Genomic DNA, 15,003 nt, shown 5'->3' with positions numbered 1-15,003 from the left:
AAGTTGGAGAACCTGTAAAGGTTTATGTGCCTCCTATGGATGAAGAAATATCTGATGAAGATGCTAATCTTACTCTGACTTCGAGAAAGATTTCTCAAACAACCTCTGACATGGCTCAAGTTGTTCAGAGTCAAGATATAGTAAGGTCTGATATGACACTGAAGCAAGCAACCTCTGACATAGCTCAAGTTGCTTGATATCAGAAGATAAGTCAAAGGAAACCTCTGACACTGCTCATGTTAAATCCTCAAAGTTACTCCTACCAGGATTCACTAAAGCCAAACAGACTCAACCTCTGAAGACTTCATAAAGTGGTTTTGAAGCAAGAGTGGTTACTGAAAAGGAAGCAAGAGATTAATCTGGATTGGGTAGTGCTGATGAAAGAAGAGTGCAGAACACAACCAATGATCCAACTTCCTTAAGTGAACCAGGTGTTGGAGCAACTCCTGAAAGATTGAATCAGCTTGAATCTGTACAGATGGTTTACCATACCTTCTTGAAAGAACATATCTTGTTATATTTCATGACAGATGGAAGGGTTTACCACATAAGGGAAAATGCTATACCACTGAAGTATTATGAGGAACTAGAATATGTTCTATTCTTACTTCAAGTGAAGAACAGAATAACAGATAGTGCTGCAAATTATTTGAAGACTCAAATTCAGAGACAGAAGAAGATTTATTCTGTAAAGTCTGACAGCACAAACTGTTCCAAGTACAGAGATCACAAGGGTGATATTGTTATTATGAAGCCTAATCCTGCAAATATCAGTACATATCTTACATATCTTGGTATTAAGGGGCTTGAATTCAATCTAAAGTCTGACAAAGCCTATGTCATCAGACTATATCAGGAGTTGAAAAAAGCAAAAATTAATGATCTCAGATATGCTATCTTTCAAACTGGTGAAGATACTGCAGAGCTTAAAGATGCTAAAAGGAGGATGATTGATGAACTCAGATATGCTGAGAGATGTTTATTAAAGAACTATCTCAGAACAACTCCTGACATCAAAGAGATCAGTAATTGAAGCCAAGTCAAGATCTACAACTGCTCAAATTCTGATGTGTACATACTAAAGTTGTTATCAGAAGTTAAAGTTGGTAAAGCTTTAAGGACTGTTAGTTGTAGTTATCTAGTCAAATTCTCATGCATTTGTACTTAATATTTTTGACATCATCAAATATCTGTTAAACTTGTATATTATGCTAATTTACAAGTTAGGGGAGATTGTTAGATATATTTGATAATGTCATTTATAATACGATTTGTGTTTAGTTTTCATATCTTACTTAAACTGGACAAATCAGTACTTAACTGGAAATCAGCACTTATACTGAAGTCAGAACTTAAGTTGTCAGAACTTAAGTTATAAGGAGATATTTATCAGAAGATAATATCAGGACTTAAGGAGACTTTCAGATAAGGAAGGCGGCTGATTGAAAGGAAATAAGATTAAGACAAACGCAAGAAGAGATATGCATGAAGAAGGAATTTTATGAAGAATATAATACTTGGAAGAAAAGATATCTGATTCATATATTTTAGGAAGCAGAATTATATTCCATATCAATTAGCGATTATCTTGTAACTGTGTAGTATATAAACACATACATAGGGTTTACACAATATGTGTTATCATTATCGAGAATAATATTCATTGTAACCCTAGCAGCTCTCGTGATATTTTACTCATCACTGAGAGAGGACAGTTCTACATTGTAACAGAGTTTAATAAAGTTTGTTTTCTGTTACTTGTGTTCTTTGAATTCGATTTGATTGTGCTATACATTGTATTCAACCCCCCTTCTACAGTGTGTGTGACCTAACAATATTTGTATTGTTTTGTCCTGCCCTCACTTGATTTATTTTAAATTTTAAGATTTGAAATAGTAAATAGTAATTTTCTAACTATGAAAATCTTGAATCAATGATATGTAGTTTTATTTTTATAAATCTTATGAAAGTTCATTTAGATATAATTATTTATTATTATTTATTAAATAAATTGCTTCCGATTAATACTCTGATTAATCACCGATTATCTGATTAATCACTGAAAGATCGAATTACCGAACAATCCCGATTTCCGCTTTTTAGAATGCCGATTATATGAACTAAAGAGAAGCTCTATTTTTTTTTGCATTCAAATGAAAGATATGTCATGTCAAAAAAATGGAAGGCATGTAGTGAAATTTATTACTCCCTCTACTTGTCCAAAGAATTTGAAAGTCTACAAAAGAAGCCGAATGAATTTATTTCCTTCGATTATCTTCCTCAGCAACCAATTGTATTTTTTACGAAACTCCATTGAAGGCTCTATTTATTTAAGCTTGTTTACACTTTCTTTTTTCGAATGTCCCTTCCAATTGTTTACATTTCAAAATTTTCCAAAAATAATAATTTTTTTTATAATTTTTAAAATAACTACATCCACCGTTTAATCCACTATACCCACTTTATATATCTAATATTAATCGGTCTCACTACTTTACTCATTTTTTTCACTATTTTTTTTTTAAACTTCGTGTCCGAGGGAGGGAGTATTTCTTTTACTATATTTGTACAGGATAATATCAAAGTTAAAGTCACCCCATTTTCTCCTCATCGTGTGGCTAAGCTTTTCTCCCAGCCAAAAACAAAGGGGTCGAGAAAGAGAAAAAAGTGGTCCAAATATATCCATCCACAGATATAAAGTTTGCAAGGCACAGCCCACAACTTGAACAAAAACATGCATCTATACTATATACACACACAAAACAAACTGTAAAGACAGCGCCTTTATTTTCTCTCTCTTTGTCATAAAAATGGCGGATACTACTAGGAGATCAGCAGCATTTCCTGTATCTACACATTTCATTCATACTAAACACACCCCTTCTCAAGATTTCCTGTAATAATCATTACCCATATTTTATATAATAAAATTACAGTGTTTTCAAGATTATACCAAAAATGGCTATGACTATGGCTTCTTCTTGGCTTTCTCTCAAGACTTGCAGCAACTTGAATGCTAAAAAACCTCTTTTTAACTGTTTTTCTGCTACAAATACATCATGCATTTCATCCAAAATAAGGTATGCAATTAGATGTACTAGCACTTGACTCAATTTTCTTGATTTTTTGAATTTTTATCTTTTGATTTACTATTTAATCAATGTTGTTGAATTGTTTGGGCAAACTTAGAGTTGGATCTGAACTAAGTGTTATCTTTTGCTTATTATTTTTGGATGATCCTATGGTAGAATCTTTGCACATTCTTAGAGAATTTTAAAGTTAATTTTGTGCTTTAACTGTATTGAATTTTACCTTGTTTTAACTATTTGGGACTAGAATGATTGGATACTTTAGATATATTTTGATGATTGATAAACGGTAAGATATGTTACCTATTTGCTTCTTGTCACATTTGGGATGATTATTGTTTTAGATGTTGGGCCAATTTGGCAAAGTTGTGTGGAAAAATTGGTGGATTAGTGTTTGGTGAGTATACGATAAAAATTCTATGTGTTGAAATCATTAAAAACTATACAAGTGATTGAGTAATTACTTCAGTATATTGTGTATTAGATTTTTAAAATTACAATTTTCTGCCAGATTGTCATCGTCAGTCAGTAGCATTTCTGTGAAAGCATCATCATCATTATCCACAGCTGTGGAGGTATTATCTTGCAATAGCAATACCAAACAATGGCAGTTGTAATCCTGCTACATTCGTTATCTTTAAAAAAAAATTGATCATTTCGGAAAATCTGTTTTAAAACAGGAAACAAGTTATTCAGATATTAAGAAAATTCCTACGCCCAAAGTGATATTAGACCAAGATTCAGATCCAGATGTAACCGTTGTTGAGATTACTTTCGGGGATCGCCTTGGCACTCTCCTTGACACGGTAGGGATCTATTCATTACTGTTTGCTCATAACATTAATATGTGAATTTTAATCCTTGTGAGTGCTTCTCACTCACATGGCACACTAATATATTCAATTGTATCATATTATTATCACTTCAGATGGAGGCGCTTAAAAATCTTGGACTGAATGTTGTCAAGGCAAATGTGTATCTTGATGATTCTGGGAAGCACAACAAGTTTTCCATCACAAATGCGTAATTCTCTTTCTTTCATGTTTTGTATCTGAACTCTCAGTTTTTATGTGCCTCTGTTTGAAATAATTTTTCTTGGTAACAACTAGGCAGTTTTTTGTTATGTAGCCCTTTGAGGTAAGGCATGTCTGTAACTTGTTCAATTGAACTAAACTTTGGACTTCAAATGCTGATAAATATGTAAGCAGCTTAGCGTTATTTAAGCTTATATATCAGATCGTAAATAACAGTTAGATCATGCTTTGTTGTTTATAGTGGCAAACACATAAGATCAAGTTATGATGATGTAGTTAATAAAGATTCAGTCCTGATGAAAGTGACTGTGAAAGGAATCTCGTGTCTGATAAGCAAAAACATGATCAGTAATATAATGTGCTGATTGTATTTTTTTTTTGGATAAATTGCTGATTGTATTTTAATTGTTAGCATCTATTCCGTCGCCTGATGGTAATTGGTACATAATGATTTGTTATGGTGGAATACATGCAGTTCCAGTGGTAGAAAAATTGAGGATCCAGAGTTGCTCGAGGCAATCCGTTTGACTATCATTAACAATTTGCTAGAGTATCATCCGGTATGTCTTTTTTTGCATTTGTTTCCTGGAAATTTGAAAAATATTCTAGAGCCACTGTTATGTGTTTGCTCTCCGATATTTATTGCATGTGCTTTGTGGTCCAGGAGTCCAGTGCTCAACTAGCAATGGGAGAAGCTTTTGGAGGTTTGTCACCACACGAGAAGGTTCAAAATGCTTTAAACTGTAGAATTGTAATGAGAATTGTAATGCCTTCTGTGATTGTCTATCTCTATACTAATTTTTTTGGTGCTGGAATTCATCAGCTTGATGTGGACGTTGCAACTCACATCAAAGTTCGTGACGATGGCCCTGAACAAAGGTAATGGTTTTTAGTATATCATTCTTCTAAAGCTTGACTTTACCCTATTCGATAACCCTCTCCTCTTGGTAACAAGAGATGATCAAGGGTTCATATCTCAGGGAGCCGAGATATGGGTGTGTTATGTAATCGACCGTTTCCACACACTCTTTATACCAAGGGTTTTAAATATTCGTTTTTATACAATTCTCAAGGCAATAAATATAAACTATTGCAGCTTGTTGTACGTTGAGACAGCAGATCGTCCTGGGTTACTTGTGGATCTTGTGAAGACCATAACTGACATAAATGTTGCAGTTCAATCAGGAGAGTTTGATACTGAGGTAGCTAGTCGTAATAGTTCGTAGATATGTACTATAGATCTTGTATTCACTCATATGATTTGATTTGGATCTTTAAACCAGCAGCATTGTGTTTTCTTAATAATGAGTTTCTTTCTCTACCCAGGGTTTGTTGGCCAAGGCAAAATTTCATGTCAACTACAGAAACAAACCACTCATCAAGCCTCTTCAACAGGTAAATAAAGCTATCTTAATTTGGAAGAAGGATTAAGAAACCAGTCATGAAGTAAACATTAACTTGCCTGAATCCACATTTCTATTATTAATGTATAGACCCTTGAGTTTATGTGTTTTCCGTTGTTTAAAATGTAGTGAATGAATTTTGGCAGGTTCTTGCTAATAGTTTACGGTATTTTCTGAGGCGTCCATCAACAGAAGAAGCAAGTTTTTGAGGCAATGTTATACAAGAGAACCAACTGGATACCTTGTAAATCGACTGGATTTAATTTGGTGTTGTTCATATTATACCGAATTTCATTAAACATGCATATTGTCATTAAAAACACTAAGATGTTGGGAACATGTAATGTTGATTGAATTGAGGTTGTGCCTTTATAATTAGTAGTATTAATTAAATAATATCTTTTAGCTGATATGTTGTGCAGATCTTAAGGCTGCCTGTGTTAATCTGATACATCACGGGCCCAGAACAAAAACAAAGAAGACTAGAGTTGTGTAGAGAGTTGAATACTTCCAAACCAAACTAGGACAAAATTAAGTACATTTAATATCAATACTTCGTATGCTAACAGTTACCAATATGCTTCATGTGGCTGGGGTAGTAATTTAAAAGCTTATTGTTTAGTGAGCCACAAACTGAAAACACGTTAGAACAGTGTTAACTAATGTATGGGGGATGTTCCTAACAGAAAATTCCTTGATATTATTCTCTCTTTTCTCTAGACATCATGAGGAACACGTTAATATTGTCTTAAAAATAAATAATAATAAAATGCTATAAAAAAAATGTGAGCTTCAAACCTTTTGACCTTGACCGGGTCTATGCAAAACAGCAGCAAGCCCGCCTTTCACAATCGTATATTATTACTACAATAAGGATGTACGCTTTCTAGGGGCAGTTCAATTATTATTTAGAAACTAATTTTGTACCTCCAATATTTTTCCTAATCATATTTGAAACTCTTACTTGAGAAATTCCACACAGGAAAATAGCAAGCCAGATTTAAGTGATGAGGCTTTTGTTAGTACAAGAGGAGGAATTCTTCACCCAGTTGCTTCTAAAATGCAGCACAGGACAAAATGTGAGGATCACTCACTAACAACCAACAAGGGTGTCACTTGTTTAACAATTACTACCAAGTTCATACCATTTTTACCATTCACGGACTATATCAGTAAGTATTACTTGCTTCCATTTCTCTGTACAGCTTCTACAATTTCATTTTAAAAAACTACTACTACATTTTTTTAGCCTACATTTTGACTGCCAACAGAGTCACTGCCTCAATGCTAAATACATAGACGCCGTCAGCCATCGTCAGGCACCCAAGTTTGACCAAGCAATTAAATACTCGCTCGGTTCCTACAAATATAAATTTATTTTTATTTTTGAAGGTCAGTCCCTAAATACATATTATTTAGATTTTTGACGGTCAATTTCACCTACCGTATAACTGAAAGAAATAATTAAAACTGTCACTGAAAATTACATTTAATTTAAAATGTAATTTTTAAAATTTAAAAAATAATTAATTAATAAAATTAATATTAAATAAAAACGATCGTTTTAATCATGAAAAACTAATATAAATATGTAATTAGAAACTCAGGAATCAACTACTACAGTACTAGGACCGTTTCCATTCCCAAACACAACAATACGAATTTAAATTAAACTCTATTTAGGTTTATATTATTTTTTTTTTTTGACGGGAAAATCGATATATTACTCAAATAAATCAGCTAAAACACATGACTGCACTTCAATAGGAACAGATCTCCTATCGAAACTACGACCTGGAAAAGAACACGACTCTCTTGCAATGCAATGAGCAGCCATATTGGCAGATCGTTTGACAAAGAACAATTCAATGTTTAACCCCATAATCATCCTACGACATTCAAGAATTATACTGCCAAAGGGAGACTTCATGTTAACCTTACTTCGGATGGCCTGAACCACCGTCAGACAATCGGTTTCCACAACCACCTCCTTCCAGCCTCTCACCTGAATCCAACTTAAAGCCTCTTTCACAGCTATTGCCTCTGCAAATTCTGGTCTAACTGACCCATCATACACCTCTGAACGACCCTGTATAACTTGCCCTGAATCATCCTGAGCCAACAACCCAATGCCATATTTTGAGAGCTCAGTAAATAATGCAGCGTCAACCGATACCTTGACTGTATTCTCTTTAGGTTTCACCCAAGAACTTGCTCCGTCACCTGGTATAACATCACGGTATAGAGCCTTTGTCGAACTCCCTTGGGCAGCTGTCCACTCTGCAAGGTACTGCTTGGTCGAGAAAACTACAGAATTCACCTCACTCTTTTTATTGTTCCACACCAATTGGTTGCGAGCTTTCCAGATGCTCCAACACATTGTAACAATTTCCCCATGTTCATCTTTACTCGTCCTGTCTAGCATATACATTAACCACAAATCAAACGAGGATATATTAGAAGCGCGATAATATAAACATCTCTTTTCCCAACATTGATTAGCAAAAGTGCAGTTGACAAGCACATGATTAACTGTTTCATCCTCCATATTGCACATCGGACAAATTAAAGGCACCGGAACTCGTTTTGCATATAAGTTTGTCCGTGTTGGTAAGCACTGGTTTAAAGCACGCCATATCATGTTTAGAACTTTCGGGGGAGCTTTGATCCTCCATATCAACTTCCACAACTCATTGTTACCAGCAACAGCTCCTTGGTTTTTTTGTGACTGGATCATACGATAAGCACTTCGAACCGTGTACTCACCAGTTATGTCTTCCCTCCAATATAACTTATCTTCTTCATCGTTACCACCGAAGGGGGTATTAGAAATACATTGTTGATCCCTGTAATTAAACAAATCCACCAAAATATCTCTATCCCATTGTTGCCCATCCATTGTTCTCAGAGAATGTACAGTAGCACTCTCCAGACCTTGTAGATTGCTAGTAACATACGGATTAGCATTATCCTCGAGCCATGGCTGTCCTACAACTTTGATTTTCTTTCCATTACCAACCTTCCATCTAGTTCCAGCACTCACTACTTGATTAGCCTCCCAAATACTTCGCCAAATAAAGCTTGGATTGTTCCCAATCGTTGCATCAAAGAAATGACAATCAGAAAAATATCTCGCTTTATACAGTTTGCTTGACAATCTGTCAGGTTTAGTCACTAACCTCCAGCCTTGTTTTCCTAATAGAGCTAAGTTGAAGCTTTGAAAATCCCTGAAACTTAAGCCTCCATTCAACTTGTGTCGACTAAGCCTATCCCAACACATCCAATGAATGCCCGACCTCGAATTTTCCTTTGTTCCCCACCAATAACGCAATAAACTCCTCTCAAAATCTTTCGTAATTTCTACTGGGATCAGAAAAAGACTCATAGCATAGGTGGGAATGGCTTGAGCTACACTTTTTATTAGCACTTCACGACCACCCTGATTAATCCACCTTTCTGACCATGTCTGAACTCGTTGCTTCATCTTATCTTTAAGGTAACCAAACACCCTTGACTTATTCCTCCCCACCATGTTTGGTAACCCCAAATATTTGACATCATCCCCTGCCTCTCTCATCTGTAAAGCTTGACAGACTAAGTTTTTACAGTCACTTCCCACATTAGCACTGAAAATAACTGAAGATTTAGCTAAATTCACTTGCTGTCCCGAGGCCTCCTCATAACTTTGAAGAAGATCTGCCATTTTCAAAGCTGTATCTTCAGATGCTGAGCTAAACAAGTAACTGTCATCAGCAAACAAAAGATGATTAATACGAGGAGCATTACGACATACTTGAATACCTTGAATGAACCGCTGATTCTCATAATTCCGCAACAACGCAGACAAACCCTCAGCACATAAAATGAACAAATACGGAGACAAAGGGTCTCCTTGCCTGAGACCCCTACTAGGAATCACTGGCCCCATTACCCTTGCACCATGCGTAATATCATACCGAACTATAGTAACACATTTGAGAATTAGTTGAACCCACCAGTCATCAAAACCCACCTTGCAAAGTAATGCCCGCAAAAAATCCCATTCAATTCTATCATATGCTTTGCTCATATCAATCTTAAGCGCCATAAAACCTTGTTTCCCCCTCCGTTTTCTTTTCAAATAATGAATCATCTCATACCCAACCATAATATTATCAGAAATTAACCTCCCCGGGATAAACGCACTTTGATTTTCTGCAATCACCCCATCCAACAGCCCTTTCATTCGGTTTGCCAAAACTTTTGTGATGATTTTAATCAGTACGTTGCATAAGGATATTGGTCTTAAATCTCCCACAGTGACCGGATTCTTTTTCTTAGGAATAAGAACCACATTAGTGTCATTAATCCCATCTGGCAACTCTCCACTTTGGAAGAATTTTTGAGTCAACCGAACCACGTCCAAACCAACGATCGACCAATATTTTTGATAGAAAGCTGGTGTCATACCATCTGGCCCCGGTGCCTTGTCCGGGTCCATCTGGAACAACGCTGCTCTAACCTCTTCTGCTGTCACCTGCTGCAACAACTCAACATTCTGAACAGCCGTTATCTTTGTGTCCATACACTCTATTACCTCCTACCAATTCGTACGGGTGGCTGTAAACAAATGATTAAAGTGATCTGTTATGTGTTCAGCTAGACCATCATCCCAGTCTATCCAACGCCCCTCGCCATTTTTCAATCGAAAAATCTGATTCATGTTACGTCGAACAGTAGCAGACGCATGAAAAAAACGAGTGTTTTTATCCCCCGATTGCAACCAAAGTTGTTTAGATCGCTGTCTCCAAAAAATCTCTCTCTGTTCCAAAATTCGAATCAATGTATCCTTCAATTCCTTATACTGCTGCACAGAAACTTCATCCCTTCGTTTTCTGAGCTTTTTCATCTCTAACTTGCAGCCCCTGATACGATCACTAAATTTTCCAGTGATTTCCTTCCCCCATTGCGACAGACTATCTCCACAATTTTTAATTTTCCCTTGAATATCGATACCATCCTCTCCTTCCCAACATTCAACTACTAGTTGTCTACACATCGGCTCCGTTAACCAAGCGTTCTCGAAGCGAAATCTTTTTTGGGCCACATACTTAACCCTATCTTCAGGAATTAAAAGGATCGGACTATGATCTGACGAAGCTCCTTCCATGTTGTACAACTTCGCATTAGGGAATAAGTGTAACCAAGATTCATTAGTTAACGCCCTATCCAACCGAACTTCTGTCCAACCATCAGTACCTCTCCCACGCTCCCAAGTATATTGATGCCCAATTAACTCAAGATCAAACACACCTATATCTCTTACAACTTCGTTGAAACCCTCTACCAACCAGTTAGGATACGGGGCACCTCCAACCTTATCTTGTTGAGCCAACACATTGTTAAGGTCACCTATAATGCACCAAGGAAGATTAGAATCTCTGGCCAGATTTCGTAACAACTCCCACGTTCTCCACCGTTGCTGCCTGTCCGGCTCACCATACATACCAGTCAGCCTCCACTTATCCTTACCATCTACAGAGATTTCCACGTCAATGTGATTTTTAGACATGCTATAAAGCGTAACCTGATCTTTTATTTTCCACAGCAGCGCTAAGCCCCCACTCTTACCAATAGCATCCACTGAAATCAAGCCATCAAAACCTAAACTTCTTCGCACTTTATCCATTCTTCCTTTATTATCGATGGTTTCACATAAAAAGATGAACGACGGTCTTTCTTGACGAACTACGTCTTTAAGGAACTGAATATTCGAGGGAAGACCTATACCTCGACAGTTCCAACTGATTATACTCATAATTCTAGGCGGGCCTGCACAGTAGCACCCGCCATTTCCTCGTTTTTTTGGTTCTGGCTATTGTTAACATTTGAGTCCACCATCGTAGTATCCTGTTGATTAATTTCTGGACTTGACCCATCTGACATTACATCCTCCACCCTTCTCCTCTTTGGATCCATTATTTTAAGCCCATCATCTATTTTACCCATAGGCCCAACTTTCCCCATCTCATTTGCCGCCAACGTATCCTTTAAGGCATATCCCTTTGAATTTGAATTACTCCCCGGGATTATGGTAACTCCTACATGTCCTTTCCCTTCTATCACGTAATTATCGCCAACTGCTCCAAACCCCCCTCCTAAATTAGCGGGATTTGATTTATCTCCAGCCCCAATCTCGCCACCACCGTCCACCACCTCTTCATCCACATCCGCCATCGTATTTTTCGCCGGAGATTGGCTGCTTTGTCGTAGCCATTTTGAGCCTATTGTATGATTTCTTCTTCGTGGTTCTGCCTTCATCCAGATGCCGTAAGGTTTCTCGATTTGTTCTATCGGCATATCAAAAATTCTGTGACAAAATTTTTCATTATGCCCCATCATCCCACATATGAAGCAAAACGTAGGCACAGCTTCATACTTGAAATTAACCCAACACCAAATCTCCTCCGATTTCTTCAGCTTCATACGTCTTTTCAAAGGTTTGTCCAATGGTAATGTCACCCTTACTCGTAGATACTCCCTCCATACACCAATGAAATTATTAGCATCTCCTTCGACATATTTTCCGATATAGTTCCCAATGTCTTGCACCACACGCTGTGACATAAAGCCTGGGCTCATATTATGCAGCTGGACCCATATGTCCAAGTTGTTAATCGGTATAGAGCGGGGATCATTCCCTGGTTTCAATCGTTCAAACACCAACTGAAATCTTCCGAATGTCCAAGGACTTCCCTCGATAACCCTCGTGATGTCCACTTCATGATAGAACTGAAAGATGAATCTATTACTTTCAAGAGCTTTTACATACATTCATTTCCCCGGTCTCCAGGGAGAAGCCATCTTATGTTGCATTGCTTGGAAATCAATCGGAGAATCCGTTAAAAATCTCCCTACCAGACACCATCTCATGTCAATCTCCGAAAGGTTCTCCTCCGCAGTGTTTTCATAGATCAAGCCACCCTCTTCTTCCTCCTCCAAATGGATAGAGGCGAAGCTTTCCTCCATTTCTCTCAAAATATTATTTTGATTCGCCATAGAAGTAAAATCAACAAAGAGAACAATAACCTAGAACAGGAACGAAACTTAGACGTTTATGACAGAGCAACCATGACAAAAGTTAAGACTTTTAGTAGAATTTCTTTATATTATTTGTTGCCTTGTAATTAGGCTCATTTCAGTTACCATCTTGACGTCCCTCAGAATTTATCCGCTGCTAATATGTCACTGTGTTCTGTGTATTGTTTCAAGTCAAATGAAAAATTTTAAATTGCAGTGTTCCGCTTCGATGATTGACATTTTAGTGTGGGAAGTGTATGCTCCATTCGTAACAAAAGCTACACATTTATGATTTATGCCGCTCTTGTTTTTAACTTTTCTTCATCTCATAAGTTCATACAAAAAATTATCTTTTATATTATTAGTTATCTCCTTATATGAAACTCTTGCGTGTACATATAAGTTTTACTAATAAAATCAGGTCACTTATAATTTTGATAACATTTTTTGATACGCGGCTCAAACAAATTTATAAATAAAAGTCTTGTAACTTTCCCAGAATTGAAGTTCTATGTGATATCTCTAGCATTTTTTTTCTTTAAAATATTATCAAACTAATTTTTGGATAGCAATTAATTAATTTCTAGCATGATTAATTATCGAATAAAAATTTATAAAATAAACAATATTTAATTTATTGCTATTATAAAACTACAAGTAGCCAAACTTAAGTATTTAACACGAGTATTATGACCAACGTAAAATCAAGTAGCAATTTTTTGCCATTGTTTGACGGTTTGATATGCAGCAAGTCTTTGAAATTTGGGATAAAATTATAAAAAATAATGTCAAGTTTTAATTTACCAGAAGTGCATTCTGAAATTTCTCAATTTAGGCACAGGAACGATTGAACGAATAACCTACTTCAATTGTTAAAGTACCATCCTTCAACACACATTCAACAACTTCGCTGAACAAAATAATAATCCACTTTAAATATATGAGTATGAGTTTGGGTTGTTACATTGCCTGCATTTTATATATTATTATTTGATTTTAGTATATCTAATATAAATGGGGACGGGGACGGGGACGGTGATTTGTTAGGTGAAAATTTTGTGTACTCCAAATTAAGTCAGCTAAACACTCAAATTAGACCAAATTAGAACATATGTTAGGCTTTAAAACTGAATTTCAAATATGGGGTCTGAATCAAAATATCCACTTTTTTATTAAAATATTTTTAAAATATTGATAACCGTTCAAAATATTCACAAAATATATTTTTAAAAAATTTAACAAAGAATATATTTTTAAAAAGTTTAACAAAGAACCTGCACGTGCAATATGCATTAATCAGTGAATGCGCATATACACAATGCAACGGTTAAAGTATACATAGCTATTTATTTTCGTCGTTTAATAAAAATGCATTTACATAATATAATAATTAAAGTAATACGGTAAATATGCGTGTTCTTTATTAAAATATAGAAATTGAATACGTATTTGGAAGATAAGTAATTTGTGGATATTTTGGACAATTTCTCACGTATCTCACTATTATAGTTAAAATTCAAAAAGATGTATTTTGATCCTCCTTTAAAAATATATTGCAATTTGATTTCAAAATAAAGTTACTCAAATTTAGTTTAAGCAAATTCTTGTGAAATTGAGATAATATCATACGAATAAAATCTATTAATTATGAACATATTTTATCGCAATGTTTAAAGTATCTTTCTGAATTTTGAAAATTCACACATATTATGTCCGGATTTCACATAATTAATTAAAATATGATAATATTATATACTTAAAAGCTTTTCAAAGTCTTGGTTTATCCTAATCAAATACACAAGGATGACGTAAAATATAAATTTAACATACCAAGATTTGAAGAAGTTTTTGAAAACCTCTATCAAATAAATAGATTTTAATAAATCTTCTAAAATTTATTTTAAATATACCAGATTCTTCAAAATAAAAAGAAATAAAAAAGATTAAAACAAAATATCCCATTAAAATGTGATAATATTAAATATTATAAAGTTATTTTTTTAAATTCAGCTTGGTTTATCCGAATTAAAAAAGCAAAATTATTCTTAAAGATGAATTAACATATATACAAGATTTAAATTTTTTCTAAATCGTTGTAAAATATTAACAGATTTTGTAAATTTCTTAAAATCTATACTAAATATATCAGATATTCAAAATCAAATTATTTGTTTTCTAAAAATGCCGTCCCTGACATGAGAAACTCCTATAAATTTGTGAGTTGGTAAATCTCGCCATCACATGCTGCTTCATCTTGGTCAACTTTTTCTCTTCATCACCTAACACCCAATATATTTTCTCACCAACCGCACTCATATTTTAATTTACCGTTTTACCCCTAACCAAACCTCCTATTCCGATAATCTCCTCCTTTACCAACCCCCCTCCTCTTACCAAACCCTCCACATTTATATGTTG

At 35.3% G+C, this 15,003-nt stretch overlaps 2 protein-coding genes across 2 annotated transcripts; one reads left to right on the top strand and one right to left on the bottom strand.

The window, feature by feature from the left end:
* Positions 1–2,714: 2,714 nt before the first annotated feature.
* On the top strand, positions 2,715–5,936 carry LOC141682474 (ACT domain-containing protein ACR11-like). Its single transcript, XM_074487169.1, has 10 exons — positions 2,715–3,080; positions 3,601–3,664; positions 3,770–3,895; positions 4,018–4,112; positions 4,599–4,683; positions 4,788–4,847; positions 4,947–5,002; positions 5,220–5,325; positions 5,450–5,518; positions 5,673–5,936. Exons 1-10 carry the CDS (start codon positions 2,959–2,961, stop codon positions 5,733–5,735), a joined length of 846 nt encoding a protein of 281 aa, XP_074343270.1. The 5' UTR covers positions 2,715–2,958; the 3' UTR covers positions 5,736–5,936.
* Positions 5,937–10,105: 4,169 nt separating this feature from the next.
* LOC141685616 (uncharacterized) lies at positions 10,106–11,194 on the bottom strand. The gene has a single exon (XM_074490711.1). It carries the CDS (start codon positions 11,192–11,194, stop codon positions 10,106–10,108), a length of 1,089 nt encoding a protein of 362 aa, XP_074346812.1.
* Between the last annotated feature and the right edge of the window lie 3,809 nt (positions 11,195–15,003).

This window comes from Apium graveolens, chromosome 9 (genome assembly GCF_009905375.1).
Source record: "Apium graveolens cultivar Ventura chromosome 9, ASM990537v1, whole genome shotgun sequence".
Taxonomy (NCBI): domain Eukaryota; kingdom Viridiplantae; phylum Streptophyta; class Magnoliopsida; order Apiales; family Apiaceae; genus Apium; species Apium graveolens.
Note: the sequence above shows the minus strand (reverse complement) of the source record. Positions and strands in the feature narration are given on the sequence as shown.